Source organism: Ambystoma mexicanum, chromosome 5q (assembly GCF_040938575.1).
Source record: "Ambystoma mexicanum isolate Mex_15411 chromosome 5q, UKY_AmexF1_1, whole genome shotgun sequence".
In the NCBI taxonomy this organism is placed as follows: domain Eukaryota; kingdom Metazoa; phylum Chordata; class Amphibia; order Caudata; family Ambystomatidae; genus Ambystoma; species Ambystoma mexicanum.
Window position 1 is genome coordinate 244499605 of NC_090933.1, and position 21040 is coordinate 244520644.

Below are 21040 nucleotides of genomic sequence, written 5' to 3' on the forward strand. Positions count from 1 at the left end.
CCTCTTCAACCTCCACATGAGCCCCCTCCCTGCCCTTATTCGTCCACATAACCTAACCTGCTACAACTACGCTGATGACACCCAAATCATCTTTAAGATATGTAGGTCCACCTCCACCCGCCACCTCGACCGTGTATTCTGCCTCACATACATCGACCTTTGGATGACGGCCAACCACATCCTTCTCAACCCCGGTAAAACAGAAATTATGATCTGCAGGAAGACATCTCTCTTCCCCCTAGCCTGCCCCCTCACCACATCCATCGCAGTTAAGAACCTGGGATGAATCATGGACGCTGACCTGACACTCTCACACCACATAAATACTGTGTCTAAATCTTGCTACCCACACCTCTGCATTCTCAGACACATCTTCCCCTACCTCTTCTACCCTCATAAAGTCACCACAATCTTGGCCATTGTACTCTTCTGCCTAGACTGTGCCAATTGCCTGTACCAATGCACCCCTGCATATCAACTCAGAAAGCTCCAATGGGTCCAGATCTCTGCAGATAGTCTCACCCTTGCCCTTGTCCTCACAGAGAACTTCACACCCGCCCTCCATGATCTCTACTGGCTCCTTGTTGGGTGATGGGCCACTTTCAAAGCCATGTGCATCACCCACCGTGCCCTCCACAAGACAGGTTCAGAATACCTTCAACAGAAACTCACTCGTCACCAACCCAAAAAAAACCTCAGTTCAGGCACTGCACTCCTCTTTGTGATCCCTCCCTTCAAATTGGCTAGAACAGGGGGATCCTCCTTCTCCGTTCAAGCCTCCTCAATCTGGAACTCAATTCCCCTTAGCATCTGATGCATAGAGGATCATGTTGCCATCCGGAGGGCCCTCAAGAACGGACTAGTCCCAGCTTCAACCTGATGAACCCATGCCCTCCTCGGGCTAGTTAACCTCCTTTCTTGTAAGCTGGGCAGCAATGAGACCGCCATGAAATTACCAAGAGATGGTGAGAATAAACTCCAGCAGACCAGATGACAGAATCCTTGCAACATCCAGGAAACAAGAAACCAGCCAGAACATATGGGTATGTATAACTATTGCTAAGCAACTAGATTTACATTTTAATCAGTCCATCCGCTGGCAGGCGGAAGCCGGCCTGTGTCCTGCAAGGCCTGTGGAGATAAGGCCCTGTTTGCCCCTGTTCGCGTACTGGCACATCGGTGCAGATTTATCTGTACCCCATGGAACGGTAAGCCGCAAACCTTGCCTGCAACTTGACTCTGAAACAATCCTTGAAGACCGACTGTGATCACTACCTAGTATGCTGTTATCACTTTCTCACGTCTTCGCCTAATACTATGTTGCTGATCATGCTAACATAATGAGATATGCATTATAATTCATTGAACTCCACGTGTACCCTCACGTTATTCACACATATTTACTGCTCAACTTGATCAAGGCGTCTTGTACAATATTCATGCGATTGTGCCTGCTAATCCTTGCAAATGCATCGGTTTGCCTCATACTCTGGATACACTGCCACAATCAAGATTCTCTGTCTTCATTTAGCCTAGCTACCAAAACCACTAAGTGATTGATTAGCCACTTTATTTCCCAGTCTATTTTCAGTGTCGGCACAACAACTGACTGCAGCCGCTATTAGCCCGCCTACCAACATTTATTAAACTGCTGCCCATTTTGAAATGTATTTTGCCCACGTTTGAAATGCTCACTGACCACCTTTTTTTAAAAAAAAACTGCCGCCCACTTTGAAATGTATGCTGCCCACTTTTGAAATGCTCACTGCCCACCTTTTGAAATGCTCGCTGCCCACCTTTTTAAAAATAACTGCTGCCCATTTTGAAATGTATGCTGCCCACTTTTGAAATGTATGCTGCCCACTTTTGAAATGCTCACTGCCCACTTTTTTAAAACAAAACTGCTGCCCATCTTGAAATGTATGCTACCCACTTTTAAATGCCCACTGCCCACCTTTTGAAAAGCTGCCAGCCCACTGAATTGCCCCAGACCATTCGGAAGCACCCATTCCGAAAACATGCCACCCACACTCCAACAACATACCACCTACAGCACTACACACAGGCACCATAGGATCTATGCCTGCTTTCCCAGCTCCCACATTGAATTGCACCACCACCTTACTCAATCCACAACACAGGTCACAAGCTAACTCTCATCCCATGCAGCTTCACCTGAGAAATCTAAGACTAGGCTCCTGATCTGCCCAGCGCTCAACCACTCCTAAATCCCACCCAGTGAAGCAATGCCATCACCGACAGCCACCCCAATGCCAAAAACCATCAACAAAACTGTCAATCCTATTACCATCCCTACTAAAACCAAACCAGGGAAAAACCAAAAAACACATTTCCAATGTGCACTTATCAATGCACGCTCCTTGTCAGCACATGCCACAGAGATTCATAACCTCATTACCAATTTGAATCTAGGCATCTTAGGCATCGCCGAGACCGGTCTACATCAAGCCTCCGGTCCAACCATCTGCCAAACCCTACCATCAGGCTACATCATCCTTCGCCAAGACAGAACCTCTAGCAAAGGTGGAGGGGTCGCCCTAATTCTCAGGGAATCTATTAACGCCAGACAATTAAAAACCGCAGAGGCGGACAACTTTGACATGCTATCAGTAAAAATATCTCCCTCGCCTAATGCCACCATTACACTACACATTGTCTACCTGCCTCCAGGCCCAACTCTCGATTTCCAACCCAAAATCACCCATATCGTAGGGGACAACCTCAAAACAAACTCAAGAGTCATTCTCTTAGGTGACCTCAACTTCGGCTTCAAAGACCCCAAAGACACGAAAGGTAAAGCCCTCGCCAAAGCTCTCCAAGACTTAGGTTTCACCCAATTAGTCAATGATCCGACCAACACCAAAGGTCATATATTAGACTGGACTGTGATTCACAACTGTGCCGCCGACATCAGCTCTAACACCCTTCGCCCATGGACGTACCACCATCTACTACACTTCTTCATACCCTCAAAAACAGTAGGGAACAGTAGGGAACCCAAACCCAGCCGCGCCAGCCACTATGGCGAGATCCAAGAAACTACTCACAGTGGAAAGAATCCTCCCCCTTCTTGAAACCTCGGTGCTTGCCCATCCCACATCTAACAATCCCACAGAACTAGTAGAGATCTACAATACCACTCCTAAAGAGGTGTTAGACACTATCGCCCCACTGGAAAAGAGAAAAGCCAAACATATTCTTAATGCAAACTCATGGTTCAACAAGAACTCTTTGATGCCCGAACCACTAAAAGAGCAGCACTAACCTCATGGAAAACAAACCCCTCCACTATCACAAGAGACACCTACCTTACAGCTGCTAAACAATACAAGCAGGCCATCTCTAAAGATAAAGTAGACACAAATAAACTCCAGAATTGAGAAAGTGAACTCCCAATCTAAAGAGTTATTTGCCATTTATAACGAGCTGACCAGCCCCCCAACTTCCACACAACCCACCGAGAAAAACGAAACCTGGTGTAACAATATTCAACACACCATGTTAAACAAAATCGAAACACTCCATAACAAAATTAAGACTCAGTTTGACAATCTGGCTAAAGTTACTCCTCCCACATCTAAGCCCTCAGCCACCCCGCCAGTTGCAGACCATCCACATGGCACAAACAAATCCATACCCTTTGCATTCAGGGAACTAATAATTCCTGAAGTCCTAATGGTCATGAAGTGCACTAAACCATCGCTATATAAAGGGGACACATGCCCAGCCAATCTAGTCAAAGACTGTGCTACAGCTTTGGCCCCATTTGTCACCACTTTTATCAACGCCTCCTTCGCTAACAGCACCCTCCTACTCCTGGATCTCTCGGCAGCCTTTGACTTGGTTGACCACAAGATCCTGTGTAAACATCTCACTGACACCGCCCATTTCTCCCAAGAAGCTACCGCTTGGATCACCTCCTTTCTGGAGGGCCGATCTATGAGGGTCTTTTCCGACCGGGCCTCAGCCTCTCCATCCCACATTGGGTGCAGAGTGCCACAAGGATCCTGTACCTCCCTCACATACAATCTATTCACCCTTCCACTATTCAGCGAACTAGAAGAATTCGGCATAGCTGTTACCAACTATGCCGATGACACACACATTCTTCTCCCCCTAACAGGGAACTATGAGCAAGACTTCAATACTTTCCAGAAGACATATGCACGCATCCAGGCCTGGATGGCAGCCAATGGTGTCTGTTTAAACGGGGAAAAAACGGAAATTCTACTGATAGGCTGCAAAGAATCCCTAAAAAAACTAGACGACAAGTACAGTTACTTCAGTATTCAGAACACTGTTATTACACACTCCAATGCAGTGAAAACCCTTGGTGTATACTTGGACGCCACATTATCAATGGACAGGCAAGTCAGCGCCATCTCATCCCCAGCTGCACTCACAACAAAAATCATAAACGCAGTAAAACCTCACCTATCACCAAATAATTGCCTCAACATCGACAGAGTAACAATTGGCGCAAAACTTGATTACTCAAACATTCTACTCCTAGGCACCTCCGCAAATAACATTAACAAATTGCAAATTGCACAAAACAGCGCCCTGGGAGCCACCCTTAGCATCCCTAGGAGAGAGCACATCTCCCAGGTGAGGAAAGATGCCCACTCGCTCCCGATTAAAGAACGCATAACATTCAAGGCCCTCACGATCACACACAAATGCCTCGCCCAGACCGCCCAAGCCTACTTATCAGAAAGAATACACCAGGCTCCGGCCCACGGACCAGAAATGGACCAATACTCCCACCTCCTATCAATCCCAGCATTCAACAGAGCTAAAGCTGGCGGCACTCGTTTTGAAGTACTAGCCCCAAAAGCCTGGAACGTGCTCCCACTCAGCTTAAGAAATGAAGAATCCCTCACAGTTTTCAGAAAGGTGCTCAAAACTAAGTTATTTAACTAAACCATTTCCACAACAGTCTCCAACTCTGTTCCTCTGTAACCTCGAAACACCCCTTCAACACTGTCATTGAACCTGCATTGAGCCTATGAAAGATCTGCATTAATGTGTATCACTGCTTCTGAAATATCTGTTATAACTTGTATTAAGTGAATATGCTGTAACAGCACCACGATGCCTCTGGGATGCTGGGCACTTTATAAATCCAAAGAAATAAATAACACTCCATGCTTACAGCCGAAGGCAAGGCCTCCCACCTGCACACATCTTATCCCCATGACAAAAATGTGGTCTAGCTGGACACATAATGAGTCTCCTGCACTCGCATACTCTCCAGATGACGCATCCATCCACATGCCAGCTCAATATGCGTAGCTAGTAGGGACTTGGCCACCCCTACCCACCTTCGCATTGGCTAAAATGCACAAACGCATTCTAAACTTCTTCCACTAATTTTACCACACCTTGGACTTCGTTCCCCCGAAGGCGTTCACCTACAGCGCTTTGAGACCATACCAATTGGAAAAGGTGCTATACAAATTAAAAATTCCATTACATTACGAAGAAATCGTGAATTCTGCTTTAGACCTGCGAAGCCCTAGGCAGTTTTGCGCTCTTACTTGCGCCGGATCAACGTCATTGAGCATCACAATGGACGTGCAGTGGTAGTCCAGAACTAGTCTCCAGAAGTCCTTCACTGTGTTCGGCAAAGGGTGCTGCGTGACGATGAAGGCAGACGGCTGCTTGTAGCTCTGAAAGGGGTGCAAAACAGCAGCGGAGCCGTGAGAGAGGAGAATATTTTTGGCATTCAAGACACAGCATGCAAGCAAAACCTGGAATTAATACGGAAACTTTTCTGGCTTTTTTTTACCCCACGCTCATAATTTTCTTTTTTTTTTTTAAACACGCAATGAAGTAGACGTAAGGCAACATATAGGTAAATAACAAAACACATAAATGAGTAAATAAAAGACTGGATGCTTTATGTTCTTGCTTTCTAGCTACTGAAACAAATACGTAGTAGATGACAGGCCACACAACCAACAATCCAGACCACGTCCAGGGGACCTCCCCTTCCCACGCATCTGGACTCTTCCCTTCTTAAAGGCCACACCCTCCTTTGGCTACCCCTTGGCCTACCCTATTCTCAAACTCCCACAGCCCCCGCCCTCCCACTGGTCCAGCCTGGTTCATTCCAACTTCTTCTAACCAGATTGCTGAGCTGCCCCGTGAACCTTCACTCTGGAAAGCCATCATCTATGTGCCCCGTCAAAGTGGGAACATTATGCAGTTCTCCAACCTTAGGGCACATTTTCTGGCTGCCGCGCTGCCCTCAAACACCCTTGAGTTTACTTTGCACAATCAAACCCAAAAGATCAAATTCCTTTTTCAAACCAACCTTTTCCCTCAAAAACTCGACCTAAGCTCACACACCATCCCAACAACAAGAAACACACGGGGCAGCCATCACACAAGCGTGCACCTGAGTGGGCTAGTAGCAAACGCAAGCGTGTACGGTGGCGGCATCAAAATAAATGGCACTGTGGCAATTAATACATGGTAATTTACTTTGGGGGGGTTAAAATAGATGGGTATATGTGGCGGAATAGAGGATCTAGAGCAGTGGTCTTCAACTGTGGGGATGGCTCCCCTAGGGGGGCCTGAAGGATATCCGTGGGGGGGGGAGGCTCTTCAGAAAGGGAGGATGATGACTCCTTTTAATTGAAAATTGAAGCAGATATGGCTTCTGGGGAGGCTCGGCAACAATATTTTTACTCAAAGGGGGGCTCAGCATAAAAAAGTTAGAATACCACTGATATAGAGGGTGGGAAAGTGAAGGGGTGGAGGTGGAAAAACTAGATGTTGGGGAGGCGTATGGGGGAAACACCCCATGAGAAGGAAGAAAACAAACAAAGTAACCTACCATGAAGTACTTTATTTTGACAAAACCACACAGAACCACGCCAGCAGACTCCTGCCTGACAAAACAATTCACTACAGATGACTATTGGACTACAGTACCCAAACAGGGACACCTGTGTTGACAACACACACATCACAGCAAACTTCTGTGCAGAAACGGACTGTGCCTAAACCTTCAGTGCATCACAGCTAAACAAACAGAAGATATGAGGCACTGCTGTATAGTTACCACACACACGAGTAACATAGCACAGAACTATGGGAACAATATTACACGGGATGGTTCAGAGTGTAGTGGATGAGATGAGTGACATCACTGTCTTTCATGCAGCTGGTCCCATCTAAGAAGAGGGGCTCAGTGATTATCCTCCATGCCTAGACCGCCAACTCAAACTTCTGGATTTCCTGCAGCCTGACCTCTGGAAAGTCTGCTCTGGGCCCTGCCAATAGTTATTGGATGCAATGTGTAGAGTAACATAGCCCATGAGCTAGAGCAGGAGTCTACAAGCTATGGCTCTCCAGATGTGTTGGCCTACAACTTCCATCAGCTATTGCCAGCAAAGGAAATGGCAAAGGATCATGGGAGTTATACTCAAAAGCATCAGGAGAGCCACATGCTGCAGACCCCTAAAACAGAGACAAGCCAGAATTGTATGCACGTCAAGTGGGGTTCAGGATACAAAATGTTATTCAAATGAAAAGCGTGCCTTACTCATATTTTCAGATTTGAGTGAAGACAGCACTCAGGAGAAAGAAAAAACCTCAACATACTAGATATCCTAGGTAATCCATGGACGGGTGGCTCAAATGATCACAAAGCCTTCCTACCCATGATGCACCTGGAGCTAGCTACATGGTTACTAGCAATGCACCTTTTCTGACATCTTCTGAAAACACGCTGCAACAAAGATTACCATAAGGTCTACTTTCATGGCGTTCAACCAGTAAAATAGCGGTGTCACACTTGTGCAGTTTTCCCTCCGCTCCCATGCGTGAGCAGCTGTGATGAGGCAACTCATGCGATGGCTTAACGGGGACGCCTGGGCCCTAAAGAACTGCTGTCTGCCTTGCAAATCACTGGTAAACTGGCTTTTGCACAAGTGCTAGCTACCCTTTTCTGAAAACTGGTGGTTTCTTGGGATTGGGACAGGGGGCCCTTCATTTTAATTCCACAAGGCCTTCTGATGCCCGCCCCTGTGCCACACAGAGCACTGCATTGCAGATTCCATCCCGACGCCACCTCAGTCATGGGATCGGGCTGCCTCAGAACCAAAAGGAGCCAGAATGTTTATGAGGGGCTGGGCTCGGGCATGGAGAATGCCTATTTCCATCCCCTCCACTCTGCCCATTGCCCTCTTTCTAATATTTGCTTTCTCATCGTTCAGGAAGACAAAATATGACCCTGTTCTGCCAAGAAATCCCTAGGGTTCCCAAGTTACAGCCATAGCGGGGGTCACCCCGTTGACAGCAATAATATCGTCAGTTACCACAAAGGCAGAAATATTCAGGATCTCGCAGTGCTGGTCCTTTATTTCCACACCCATAAATGTACATTTCTGCATTCTCGCCCAGCGAGCAGTAATTGAACAGATAGTGTCAAGCTGATTCTGGGAGTTGGATTTAGGGAGTGCCGACCACCCGTATTAGCGTACCGAGTGCACTGCACTTTAGGTGTGCCTGTGAGTCCAGCACACTAGCAATGTTTCTTGGTAAGCCACCTGTACAGACCATTGAGTCTTGAAGGGGTGGACAGTGTAAATCATTTTGGGAAGCGCTGCCAAGCAATGCCAACACGAAGCCATTCTTTTTGCACACTAAGGATTGACCTAGAAACCCAGAATGCAAAGGAAGGAATACGACCTACGCTTTGAAACACAGTGGCCTTGGCAACAAAGGCACCACCATACCAGGCTGAAAATCTCACGAGCAGGGTAGAGTAAGAAATCACCAGGAGCACTAACATTGCCAGTCTGGAGTCCAAGAATACAAGAAAAAACAAACCAGGAAGCAAGGCTTCTCCTGCTACGCTCCCCAGGCTCTGGAATAACTTACCACCATCAATGAGGCGGGACCCTATCCCCTGCACTTTAAGAAGTGGCATTAAGAACATACTCGCCAAAGAACACCTCAATCGACACTGACGGACAAATCACCGAGGGGCTGTGTTACCCTCCTGCTAATCTGTACTCCGACCTCCTGCTTTTTTGTGCGACCCTTCACTGCTAGTGCGCTAGTTTTGTATTAGAGAAATCAAGTACATGCGGAAATGGAGAGAAATTCATCTTGGCCCACAAATTAAATGTTGCATGAAATAAGCTTAATTTCAGCAAAAATAAATGCAATAATCTGTAGGACCTGCCTCTGAGGTTTGGGTTACAAGAAGCAAAAAAGTGCAAAATTGCTAGCTCAATAAAAATCCCGTGGCAACTGATTGCATAAAAGCAAGCTTGCTTTCATCGTGCACCCTATCATCAGGGTAATGTATCATACATAATACGCAATGCCTCGTCGGTGTCATTTATGTCTACGGGATATCATTCTGCTGAAAACTGTGCAGCAGAGATTCACATAGGGCCTTCAAATTATACCTCAGTACCCCCACAGCTCAACGGGGACAAAAATCGACCTTTTAAAAAATGTACGGAAAATGTTTATATACTGAGGAAAGCAATAATTCGCTTAACTACTGGGGTTCCAGAACCAGGCTGCTTCCCTGCGACTAAGCCAAGGAATTGCGACCGCATCACATTGACCATGAAAGGTTTCTAATGACTTGCAGAGGGGTGACGGACCACATTTAAAATCCCTATGTTCGGTCTCCAATGCTATTTGGCGGAAATACATTAAACACTTACGAATATTGGACTCACATTAAGCATCAACATTAAAGCCAGGCAACTCTATGTTGGTCAGGAAAGCAAAATAAAAGAGGAATGAAAACCACTGGAGCACAGGGATTAATCCTATGGGAGATTGTTACCTAATTCCCAGACACCTATCCCTACACCGTCGCTCCAAAGGTCTCTGAAAACGTAATTATTTAGTGAGCCACCCAATTCCAAGTCAGATGAGGCGGGCCCACTCAAAGAAGTAACCGGCGCCCAATACAGCAAGCATACAGACAACCACACACTGCCAATTCCTTCCGAGCACCGATACCTCAGGGAAAACTTTGATGAAGGGTGGTCGCCCCAACCCGGAGAGAGGGGCGGGGGGTCATGCTCAGCCCATCCCACGTTTGACAGACAGTTGGCGTTGCAAAGTGGTGGTATGGCAACACATGGGTGATTTATAAAACAAATAGATAAATAAAGATCATTAAAACCCAACTTGTCTGCAGTCACCGAGCCCTAGATGTGCTCTGTGCTTCCAAAGTTGACGGGGAGAAGACGATTTGATTTTTGTGTAAGTGGAGGAGGGGGCTTGTAAGGACGAAACCGCTCTTACATCCATCAGTGCCGCATTGATGTAGTTACTGCTTTCGCCGTCAATGGTTATGAGGAAAGGGAGGCACCGGTCAGGAGGCAGGACGTCCATGCAGCGGTTCTTCTCGTGGTTCCTGGGTAACAGAGCTATGCTGCAGTCTTCCACCCGCAGCGTAGGAGTCACCATGTTTAAAGTCTGTAGACAAAAAGGAGCCAAGTGTTAGGTACACATAGGCAATGGCTGACACCCGGCTACTGTGTGCCCTGATGAAGGCTGACATGGAAAGAACAGAAGCTGTGAATGTCTGTCAGAGGGAGCACAATGAGAGGGCAATAGAGATGAAGCCAGTGATGGGGTGTGGGGAGGCTTAATATAAAAACATGGGATCAATTCATAAAGATCTTATACTTACCCCTGGAGAGGGCTATTGAGTACACAAAAGAAGTTACTATGAGTAACTGTGACCTACCCCTGTGGAGGGCTGTCCTGCTAGCAAAAGAAGTCTCAGTGCAAAGCTCTGACCTACCCCTGAGGAGGGCTGTGCTGCTAGCAAAAGAAGTCACACTGCGTAACTCTGACCTACCCCGGGAGGGCAATGCTACTAGCAAAAGAAGTCACACTGCGTAACTCGGTCCTACCCCTAGGAAGGCTGTGCTATTAGCAAAAGAAGTCACACTGCGTAACTCTGACCATCCCCTGGGAGGGCGGTGCTACTAGCAAAAGAAGCCCCACTCCGTAACTCTGACCATCCCCTAAGAGGGCGGTGCTACTAGCAATAGAAGTCACACTGCGTAACTCTGACCTACCCCTAGGAGGGCAGTGCTCCCAGCAAAAGAAGTCACACTTCATAACGTTGACCTACCCCTGTGAGGGTGGTGCTACTAGCAAAAGAAGGCACAGTGCAAAGCTCTGACCTACCCCTTGGTGGGCAATGCTACTAGCAAAAGAAGTCCCACTCCGTAACTCTGACCATCCCCTAAGAAGGCGGTGCTACTAGCAAAATAAGTCACACTCCGTAACTCTGATCTACTCCTGGGGAGGGGCTCTGCTATTAGCAAATGAAGTTTCACTGTGTAACTCTGACCTACCCCTGGGAAGGCAGTGCTACTAGCAAAAAAAGTCCCACTGCATTGCTCTGACATACCCCTAGGAGAGTGGTGCAACTGGCAATAGAAGTCACACTGCGTAACTCTGACCTATCCCTGGGAGGGTGATGCTACTAGCAAAAGAAGTTACTATGAGTAACTCTGACCTACCCCTGCGGCAGGCTGTGCTACTAGCAAAATAAGTCACACTGCGTAACTCTGACCTACCCCTGGGAGGGCAGTGCTCCTAGCAAAAGAAGTCACACTGCATAACTTTGACCTACCCCTGTGAGGCTGGTGCTACTAGCAAAAAAAGTCACACTGTGTAACTCTAACCTATCCCTGGGTAGGGGCTGTGCTACTAGCAGAAGAAGTCATACTGTGCAACTCTGACCTAACCCGGAGGGCTGTGCTGCTAGCAAAGAGGTTGCACTGCATAACTCTGACCTACCCCTGGGAGGGCAGTGCTCCTAGCAAAAGAAGTCACACTGCATAACTCTGACCTACCCCTGTGAGGCTGGTGCTACTAACCTACCCCTGGGTAGGGGCTGTGCTACTAGCAGAAGAAGTCATACTGTGTAACTCTTACCTAACCCAGAGGGCTGTGCTGCTAGCAAAGAGGTTGCACTGCATTACTCTGACCTACCCCTAGGTATTGGCTGTACTACTAGCAGCAGAAGTTGCATTGCATAACTCTGACCTACCCCTGGGAGGGTGGTGCTGCTAGCAAAAGAAGTCACACTCCATAACTCTGACCTACCCCTGGGAGGGCAGTGCTACTAGCAAAAGAAGTCGCACTGCATAACTTTGGCCAACCCCTGCTGCGGGCTGTGTTACTAGCAAAAGAAGTCGCATTGCGTAACTGTGACCGACCCCAGGGGAGGGGTTGTGCTACTAGCAAAAGAAGTCACACTGCGTAACTCTGACCTACCCCTGGGAGGGTGGTGCTACTAGCAAAAGAAGTTACTATGAGTAACTCTGACCTACCCCTGCGGCAGGCTGTGCTACTTGCAAATAAGTCACACTGCGTAACTCTGACCTACCCCTGGGAGGGCAGTGCTGCTAGTAAAAGAAGTCACACTGCATAACTCTGACCTACCCCTGTGAGGGTGGTGCTACTAGCAAAAGAAGTCACACTGTGTAACTCTAACCTATCCCTGGGTAGGGGCTGTGCTACTAGCAGAAGAAGTCATACTGTGTGACTCTGACCTAACCCGGAGGGCTGTGCTGCTAGCAAAGAGGTTGCACTACATAACTCTGACCTACCCCTGGGAGGGCAGTGCTCCTAGCAAAAGAAGTCACACTGCATAACTCTGACCTACCCCTGTGAGGGCGGTGCTACTAGCAAAAGAAGTCACACTGCATAACTCTGACCTACCCCTGTGAGGGTGGTGCTACTAGCAAAAGAAGTCACACTGTGTAACTCTAACCTATCCCTGGGTAGGGGCTGTGCTACTAGCAGAAGAAGTCATACTGTGCAACTCTGACCTAACCCAGAGGGCTGTGCTGCTAGCAAAGAGGTTGCACTGCGTAACTCTGACCTACCCCTGGGAGGGCAGTGCTCCTAGCAAAAGAAGTCACACTGCATAACTCTGACCTACCCCTGTGAGGCTGGTGCTACTAGCAAAAGAAGTTGCACTGCATAACTCTGAACTAACCCTGGGGAGGGGTTGTGCTACTAACAATATAAGTCACACTGCGTAACTCTGACCTACCCCTAGGTATTGGCTGTACTACTAGCAGCAGAAGTTGCATTGCATAACTCTGACCTACCCCTGTGGAGGGCTGTCCTGCTAGCAAAATAAGTCACACTGCATAACTCTGACCTACCCCTGAGGAGGGTCTGTGCTACTAGCAAAGGAAGTCACACTGTGCAACTCTGACCTACCCCTGGGAGGGCAGTGCTACTAGCAAAAGAAGTTGCACTGCATAACTTTGGCCAACCCCTGCTGCGGGCTGTGCTACTAGCAAAAGAAGTCGCATTGCGTAACTGTGACCGACCCCAGGGGAGAGGTTGTGCTACTAGCAAAAGAAGTCACACTGCGTAACTCTGACCTACCCCTGGGAGGGTGGTGCTACTAGCAAAAGAAGTTACTATGAGTAACTCTGACCTACCCCTGCGGCAGGCTGTGCTACTAGCAAAATAAGTCACACTGCGTAACTCTGACCTACCCCTGGGACGGCAGTGCTCCTAGTAAAAGAAGTCACACTGCATAACTCTGACCTACCCCTGTGAGGGTGGTGCTACTAGCAAAAGAAGTCACACTGTGTAGCTCTAACCTATCCCTGGGTAGGGGCTGTGCTACTAGCAGAAGAAGTCATACTGTGTAACTCTGACCTAACCCGGAGGGCTGTGCTGCTAGCAAAGAGGTTGCACTGCGTAACTCTGACCTACCCCTGGGAGGGCAGTGCTCCTAGCAAAAGAAGTCACACTGCATAACTCTGACCTACCCCTGTGAGGGTGGTGCTACTAGCAAAAGAAGTCACACTGTGTAACTCTAACCTACCCCTGGGTAGGGGCTGTGCTACTAGCAGAAGAAGTCATAGTGTGTAACTCTGACCTAACCCGGAGGGCTGTGCTGCTAGCAAAGAGGTTGCACTGCGTAACTCTGACCTACCCCTGGGAGGGCGGTGCTACTAGCAAAAGAGGTCACACTGCATAACTCTGACCTACCCCTGGGAGGACGGTGCTACTAGCAAAAGAAGTTGCACTGCATAACTCTGAACTAACCCTGGGGACGGGTTGTGCTACTAACAATATAAGTCACACTGCGTAACTCTGACCTACCCCTAGGTATTGGCTGAACTACTAGCAGCAGAAGTCGCATTGCGTAACTGTGACCGACCCCAGGGGAGGGGTTGTGCTACTAGCAAAAGAAGTCACACTGCGTAACTCTGACCTAACCCTGGGAGGGTGGTGCTACTAGCAAAATAAGTTACTATGAGTAACTCTGACCTACCCCTGCGGCAGGCTGTGCTACTAGCAAAATAAGTCACACTGCGTAACTCTGACCTACCCCTGGGAGGGCAGTGCTCCTGGTAAAAGAAGTCACACTGCATAACTCTGACCTACCCCTGTGAGGGTGGTGCTACTAACAATGTAAGTCACACAGCATAACTCTGACCTACCCCTAGGTATTGGCTGTACTACTAGCAGCAGAAGTTGCACTGCATAACTATGACCTACCACTGTGGAGGGCTGTCCTGCTAGCAAAAGAAGTCACACTGCATAACTCTGACCTACCCCTGAGGAGGGTCTGTGCTACTAGCAAAAGAAGTCACACTGTGTATCTCTGGCCTACCCCTGGGAGGGTGGTGCTGCTAGCAAAAGAAGTCACACTCCATAGCTCTGACCTACCCCTGGGAGGGCAGTGCTACTAGCAAAAGAAGTCGCACTGCATAACTTTGGCCAACCCCTGCTGCGGGTTGTGCTGCTAGCAAAAGAAGTCACACTCCGTAACTCTGACCTACCCCTGGGTAGCTGCTGTGCTACTAGCAGCAGAAGTCGCACTGCATAACTCTGACCTACCCCTAGGGAGGCCTGTGCTACTAGCAAAATAAGTCGCACTGCATAACACTGACCTACCCCTAAGGAGGGTTGTACTGCTAGCAAAAGAAGTGGCACTCACTGCATAACTCTGACTTACCCCTGGCGGGTGACCGTGCTACTAGCAAAAGAAGTCACACTGTGTAACTCTGACCTACCCTTGGGGAGGGCTGTGCCACTAGCAAAAGAAAATAAGTTATACTGTGTCACCCTGACACGCATAAAGTAGAACACATTTGGAATTCGTAGAAATCAAGCACATGGCATACAAAACAATGATATTGTTGTTGTCAATATACTATAATTATGAGCCTACTCCATTTCGCCTTCCGCCATTATATCCTCTAGGGATCTTCCCTCTTCCGTGTTCTGGGAGGTATCATCCCTGCTTGGGCACACCTGGGTGGACCCAGACAATGTGGCCACTAAGTGCCTCTAGTCCATCAATGTATCTGCCTCTTCCTACCCCCCTCTATTGGCTGCTTCAGTCCTTACTACTGTTTCTGTTTCAGCCCACTTCTTGAGATCATTACACCAAACCTCTACCTTTGGTCTGTTGCATGCTTTCCAGCCCATAGCAATTCTGTGCTTGGCCAGTATGTAAGCCAGGTCTTTAAGTTTACCCAGATGCTTTAGCTTGCATGGTCTAGGGAACCCCCCACCATAGATGCCCACACCAATTCCACATTTAGCGTAATCCCCTTCTCTGACAGGCGATGGGCCACTTCTTTCCAGAAATTACCAATTTCCGGGCATGCCCAGAACATATGGGTCATCCCAGCATTCACTTCTCCACATTTGGGACATGTTTGTATTTCTGTGTTTTTAAATCGGGCTATCCTCTGGGGGGTCATGTACGCTCTGTGAGTTACATATAGCTGAATTTGTTGCAACCTTGAATTCCTGGGCACCTTTTTATGGTACCTCTGCGCCCTCTCCCACTGCCCATCATTCATGCTTTCTCCCACTTCCTCTTCCCAATCCCGTCTTAGCTGGATCACTTCCTTCCCCACCCTGGTCATCAACAGTTTGGAGATTTGGGAAACCTTGTGCCCTCCCTCTGCGATGTCGTAAATTGTTTCTATGGCTGTATCTGGTTGGTCTTCCAGCACTATTTCAGACCATGTTTCTTTCACCAGTCACACCAGTCTGGTGTATATAATATATTGCCCTAGATGTAGGCCCGTTTCCTCTACCAGTGCGTTAAATTCCAGTATCTTTCCATCTTGCCATATGTCTCCTATTGTTGCAATACCCAATGGTTCCCAGTGCTTGCGTATCGTTTTCTTCAATTGTGCATCCCCCTTGTTCAGTGCTACTAGCGGTACCTGCAGGGAGCACAGAGTCGGGTTCTCCATGGCCTGGCAAGCCTTTCGCCACATTTGCCATCCCAATTCTAGCATTCTCTGACACCCTTTTAGCTCTGATTTAGGCAGCCATATCCATTCTTTCAAGAAAAACCGAGTACATTCTGACCTCAGCAGTCTGGACTCCGCTGATGAGTCTTCCAATAGCCACCTGGCCAGATATTGTAGCTGGCTGACCCAGTAGCAGATCTCAAAATTGGGAAGTTTTATGCCTGCTTTGTCATATGTATTCTGTAGTTACCACAGGGCTATTCTATTCGTAGTGTTGTGCCAGATGAAGCCTCTACATATGCTCTGGAGTTTGACAAACAATCGCTTAGGTATCATGTATGGTATATTTCCAAAAAAGTGTATCAGCCTCGGTAATACAATCATTTTCAACAAAGCCGCTCTCCCTACCATGGCCAAAGGGAGCTTAGCCCAGAATCTCATTCTGTTCTCAATATTTACTATTGCCTTCTCTGTGTTATGTTTGTGTTCATCCTCCACCGCGTGATAGATATCTATTCCCAGCTATCTAAAGGTTTTGGTCTCCCAGGGTATTTGTAGAATGGTTAGGTGCTCCCGCGGGATCCCTTCATATCTTTCCAGGGGGAATATGCACAACTTCTTGGGGTTGTCTGCGAAGCCCGCAATCGATGCAAATTGCTCCATTACTTCTAGGATGTATTGCAGGTTTTCCTCCGGGTATCTTAAGTATAACAACATATCATCCGCATACAATATTAGGTGTGGCCCTCCTTTTGTGAAAATCCCCACTTCTCTGTACTGTTGTCTTAGGTATATCACTAGGGGTTCCAGTGCAAGGATATATAACATTGGGGACCAAGGGCACCCCTGTCTGGTACCTGTGCTAAGTTGCCATCTTTCTGAAATAACCCCTCCCGTCTTAACTCTGGCTAGTGGTGAGCTATACAACAGTCTAACCCATTTCAGGTACTCGGGCCCTATACCATATTCCCATAAAGCTGCTATGAGCTACGGCCATTTAACAGAGTCGAAGGCCTTCACTGCATCCAATGAAACAATTGCAACTTCCTGCGCCTCCCCTTCTGTCTGCTCTATGACCCGGTGAAGCCTCCTAAGGGTGTCGGATATGCTTCTGTGCGGTACGTATCCAGTCTGATCAGGATGTATAAGTTTGCTTCTGACCTGTCTTAATCTCCCTGCCAACACAGCCATGAGTATCTTGCTGTCCTGGTTCAGCATGGATAGTGGTCTATACGATCCGTGATCCATGCTCGGCTTATTAGGTTTAAGAATCAGGATGATTATTGCCTCCCTCAGGGAATCTGGCAATTTTCCTGTTTCGAGAGCTTTGTTTAGCATAACCAATAGCGAGGGGAGCACTTCCGTTTTATATGTTTTATAGAGCTTGCTATGGAGTCCGTCCGCCCCCAGGGCCTTGCAAGTGGGCAATTCCTCGATCACTGCTTCTAGTTCCTCCAGTGCGATAGGGGCATTTAAGTTCTCTTTCTCTTCAGCACTCAATTTGGGTAGACCAATGTCCTCTAGTGTTTCCACTATCTCACTCCCTTCACTTCCATCTGTATCTTCATGCAATAGTTTGTAAAACTCGAGGAACCCTTCGTTCACTCCCTCCTGGGTATCAAGTATCTGTCCTCCTTCCCCTTGTATTGCTCTAATCGTTGGCCTTGGTGTTTCGCTTTTGTACAACCATGCTAACAACCTCCCCGGTTTGTCCCTGCCAGCGTGCTGCCTCTCTATGTATTTCTTGTAATTTAAGTTACATAGCCTCCCCCAGTGCCCTTCGCATACTTGCCGTAAATGGGTTATAGGGTCAGCCTCCTCCAGGGAGTCAACTCCTCTGTGCATGACAGCCACTAGTTCCTCCTCTGCCTCCTTGCAGCCCTTTGAAATTTGCTATCGCTGATCCCCTCACCAGCACTTTAAATGCCTCCCATAGGGTGCTGACCGATTTTACTCTTCCAGTATTGTTTTTGAAGTATTCTCCATTTTCCCTCCTCAGGTCCCCTCTAAACATTGTATCTTTCAATGCTTTGGCTCTCAGCCGCCGGGTTGGAATTCTAGCTCTAGGGGCTTGATACTGCCATGTTAAGATCAGCGGTGAGTGATCTGAAAGGACTCTCGCGTTATATTCGGTCTGCACTATCTCTCCTGTCATCTCCGGGGAGGCAAACATATAATCTTACCGTGTGTACAAATTATGTGGGGCCCAGTAATGCGAGTAATGTCTATCACATGGGTGGTGTAGCCTCCACATGTCCTCCAGCTTAAAGTCTCTCAACAGGGTTTTCATTGTTTTGGCTGCAGGGGTGGGTTTGTCTAATTTCCCATCTGATCTGTCCACCCTGAGGTCTAGCGTACAGTTGAAGTCGCCTCCCCATATGACCGCACCCCCCAGGTATGGGCTTATTTTACTATATAGAGCCTTGAAGTAAGCCACAGTATCTTGGTTTGGGGCATATGTATTAATAATACACACTTCTCTGTTTTCTATTAGTCCCTATACCGCAACCATCCTCCCATCCGGCTCTACCGCAGATTGTAGTAGCTGAAAGGGGACATGCAGCGCTACCGAGGTGATTACCCCTCTGGCATATGCCGAATATGTTGCCCCCATTGTGGTTCCCTTCCATTTCTTCCTTATCACCTCTTGTTTTTCTTTTGTGAGATGGGTTTCTTGTAGTAGAGCAATATCTATTTTCTGCCTCCTCAGGTACATCATGATTTTATTTCTCTTCAGGCAGCTATTTAGCCCCCGGACATTCCAGGTAACTATCTTAAGGTCTCCCATCATTCATCCATACCCAGTCCCACCACTGTCCCCTTTTGTCTTCTGTATCTTGCGCCGCAGCATGTGGACGTAAGCTCGTTACCTAATTAAAATCACTGCACACCCTTCAACTCCTTCCCCTCCCCCCTCCCTTCCCAACTCCCCTTCCCCTCTCCCACACTACCCCCACTGTTGTCCCTCCCCCTCCATACCTCTAACTCCCTCAACTTGTTGCCCAGCTCCATTCCTGGATCTCAGGCTCTCCCGCATCTAGCCCTTTTCTCGGTATATCCGATACTCTGTTCTCAGCAGGGGGATACCGTCCTAACAGTATCCCAACTAAACTACCCGCGGGTTTGGTAGAGAATCTCCTGGTATAATGCCTCCTACTGCGCGTTGACTTCATGCATAATTCAGAACGTATAAGATGACCTATTGGTGTACTATGCAATCTACTATAATCCAGTCCCAATGTCACTATGTGCCATACTTATCTCACAAAAGGCTTCTTGTGCATCGGTTCGGCACGTGAGTGTTTCCGGTTCATTTCCCGGTCTCTCTCTCTCCCTCTGATCGTCCTCTCTCATCGGGCAGTTCTTGGATTCCAGCCATGCGGTCACATCCTCTGGTGATTTCAAAAACAAAGCTTTATTCTTCAGGAGCACCTTCATTTTTGCCGGCTACAGCAGCATGTATCTGTAGCCTGCTTCACGCATTCTCCATTTCACTGTAACATAGTTCAGGCGTTGTCTCTGCACCATGAGTGTGTAGTCCGGGTACGCTGTGATGGTTGCTGATGTTCTGCTTTTCGTTCCGCCTGTGCGGAAGTGTTCCAGGACCATCTCCCTGTCTTTTAGTTTAATTTCTTAGCAATGATGAGCCGCGGTGGGGCTCCCGCTGGTGGCCTACTCAACGGGGCCCTGTGCGCTCTCTCCACTGCGAACCCTTGGCTCAGTATTCCACCCGATATCTTCTGCAGCAACATGTTTTCAACATAGTTTGTCAGGTCAGCTCCCTCTTCTCCCTCTGGAAGCCCTATTATTCGCACGCTGTTTCTTCGGGCCCGTCCCTCCGCCTCTTCTGCTCTGTCCTCCAGGTTGTGCATCTGTTGTTGCAACACGTGATTTTCCTTTACGTTAGTTGTGCACGTGCTCGTGTTGCCTTTCACCTCTTTCTCCAATGTTCCTCTGCACTCTGCTAGTGACCTTACATCTTGTCGCAGTAAGTTTACATCTATGCTCACTGCATAAATTTTGGATTCCAGCGCTGTCCTCAGGTCCGATATTGCTGCGCCCATCTTACTTTCCCATGAAATCTTTAGTTCAGCAACAGCGTTCAGTATCTGTTGGTTGTGGAGTTCTGACTTCTCAGATTTGCGAGTGCCTTGTCCTTTCCCACTGATCCCCTCGGTCACTTGTGGTGATTTGGCAAACTCCTCTATGGTGGGTTGTTTCCCTTTGACTCTGGGTAGTTTGGATGCTATTTTTATATTATCAGGGGCCTCAAACCAGTTCCTGCCCCAGAACTTTTGGGCGTACCTCTCTTGTTCAGGGGATGTCCGTCCCAGCCTGATTGTGTTAATGCGCTCGTGGTCCACTATGCCCCAGGGCTCCCTCTCCTCTAGGGGGACCTCTGCAGTCCCATGTGTCTGCCTGGTCAAGTTCATTGCTTCAGGACGAGTATTCCGTTGTGACCTGCACTCCAATGTTAGTTGTCTGCACTGCTTCTGTGCAGAACTTTGGGTTTTCCTCAGCGTGCTGAATTAACCAATTGTCTTATGTTCATGTCTTCCTCTATTATTAGCACTCCGCTGTTATCATGCCCCATCAGGCTCAGACCCCTTCACCATAGTTCCAGTAACACTGCCTGCATCCTCTCCCCTACAGGGCTTTTTGTTGATTTTAGTATAGCTCCAATGTAGCCTCTCTCTGGGCACCGCTCTTTTCCATCTGACTCCTGCGCTGTGCTCACGCGCTTGTAACAATGTGTCAGT

At 48.0% G+C, this 21040-nt stretch overlaps 1 protein-coding gene across 15 annotated transcripts in view; it reads right to left on the bottom strand.

The window, feature by feature from the left end:
- PTPRM (protein tyrosine phosphatase receptor type M) overlaps positions 1 to 21040 on the bottom strand; it is a 2094608-nt gene that overhangs the window by 60426 nt on the left and 2013142 nt on the right. For 8 of the 15 annotated variants that reach the window (XM_069620757.1, XM_069620755.1, XM_069620756.1 and 5 more), the window contains 2 exons: positions 10195 to 10485; positions 5562 to 5693 (listed from right to left, as the gene is read on the bottom strand). In XM_069620757.1, the coding sequence (XP_069476858.1) occupies positions 5562 to 5693; positions 10195 to 10485 (423 nt within the window). The remainder of the gene's footprint in view (positions 1 to 5561; positions 5694 to 10194; positions 10486 to 21040) is intronic. The other 7 variants (XM_069620764.1, XM_069620765.1, XM_069620766.1 and 4 more) reach the window with 1 other exon arrangement.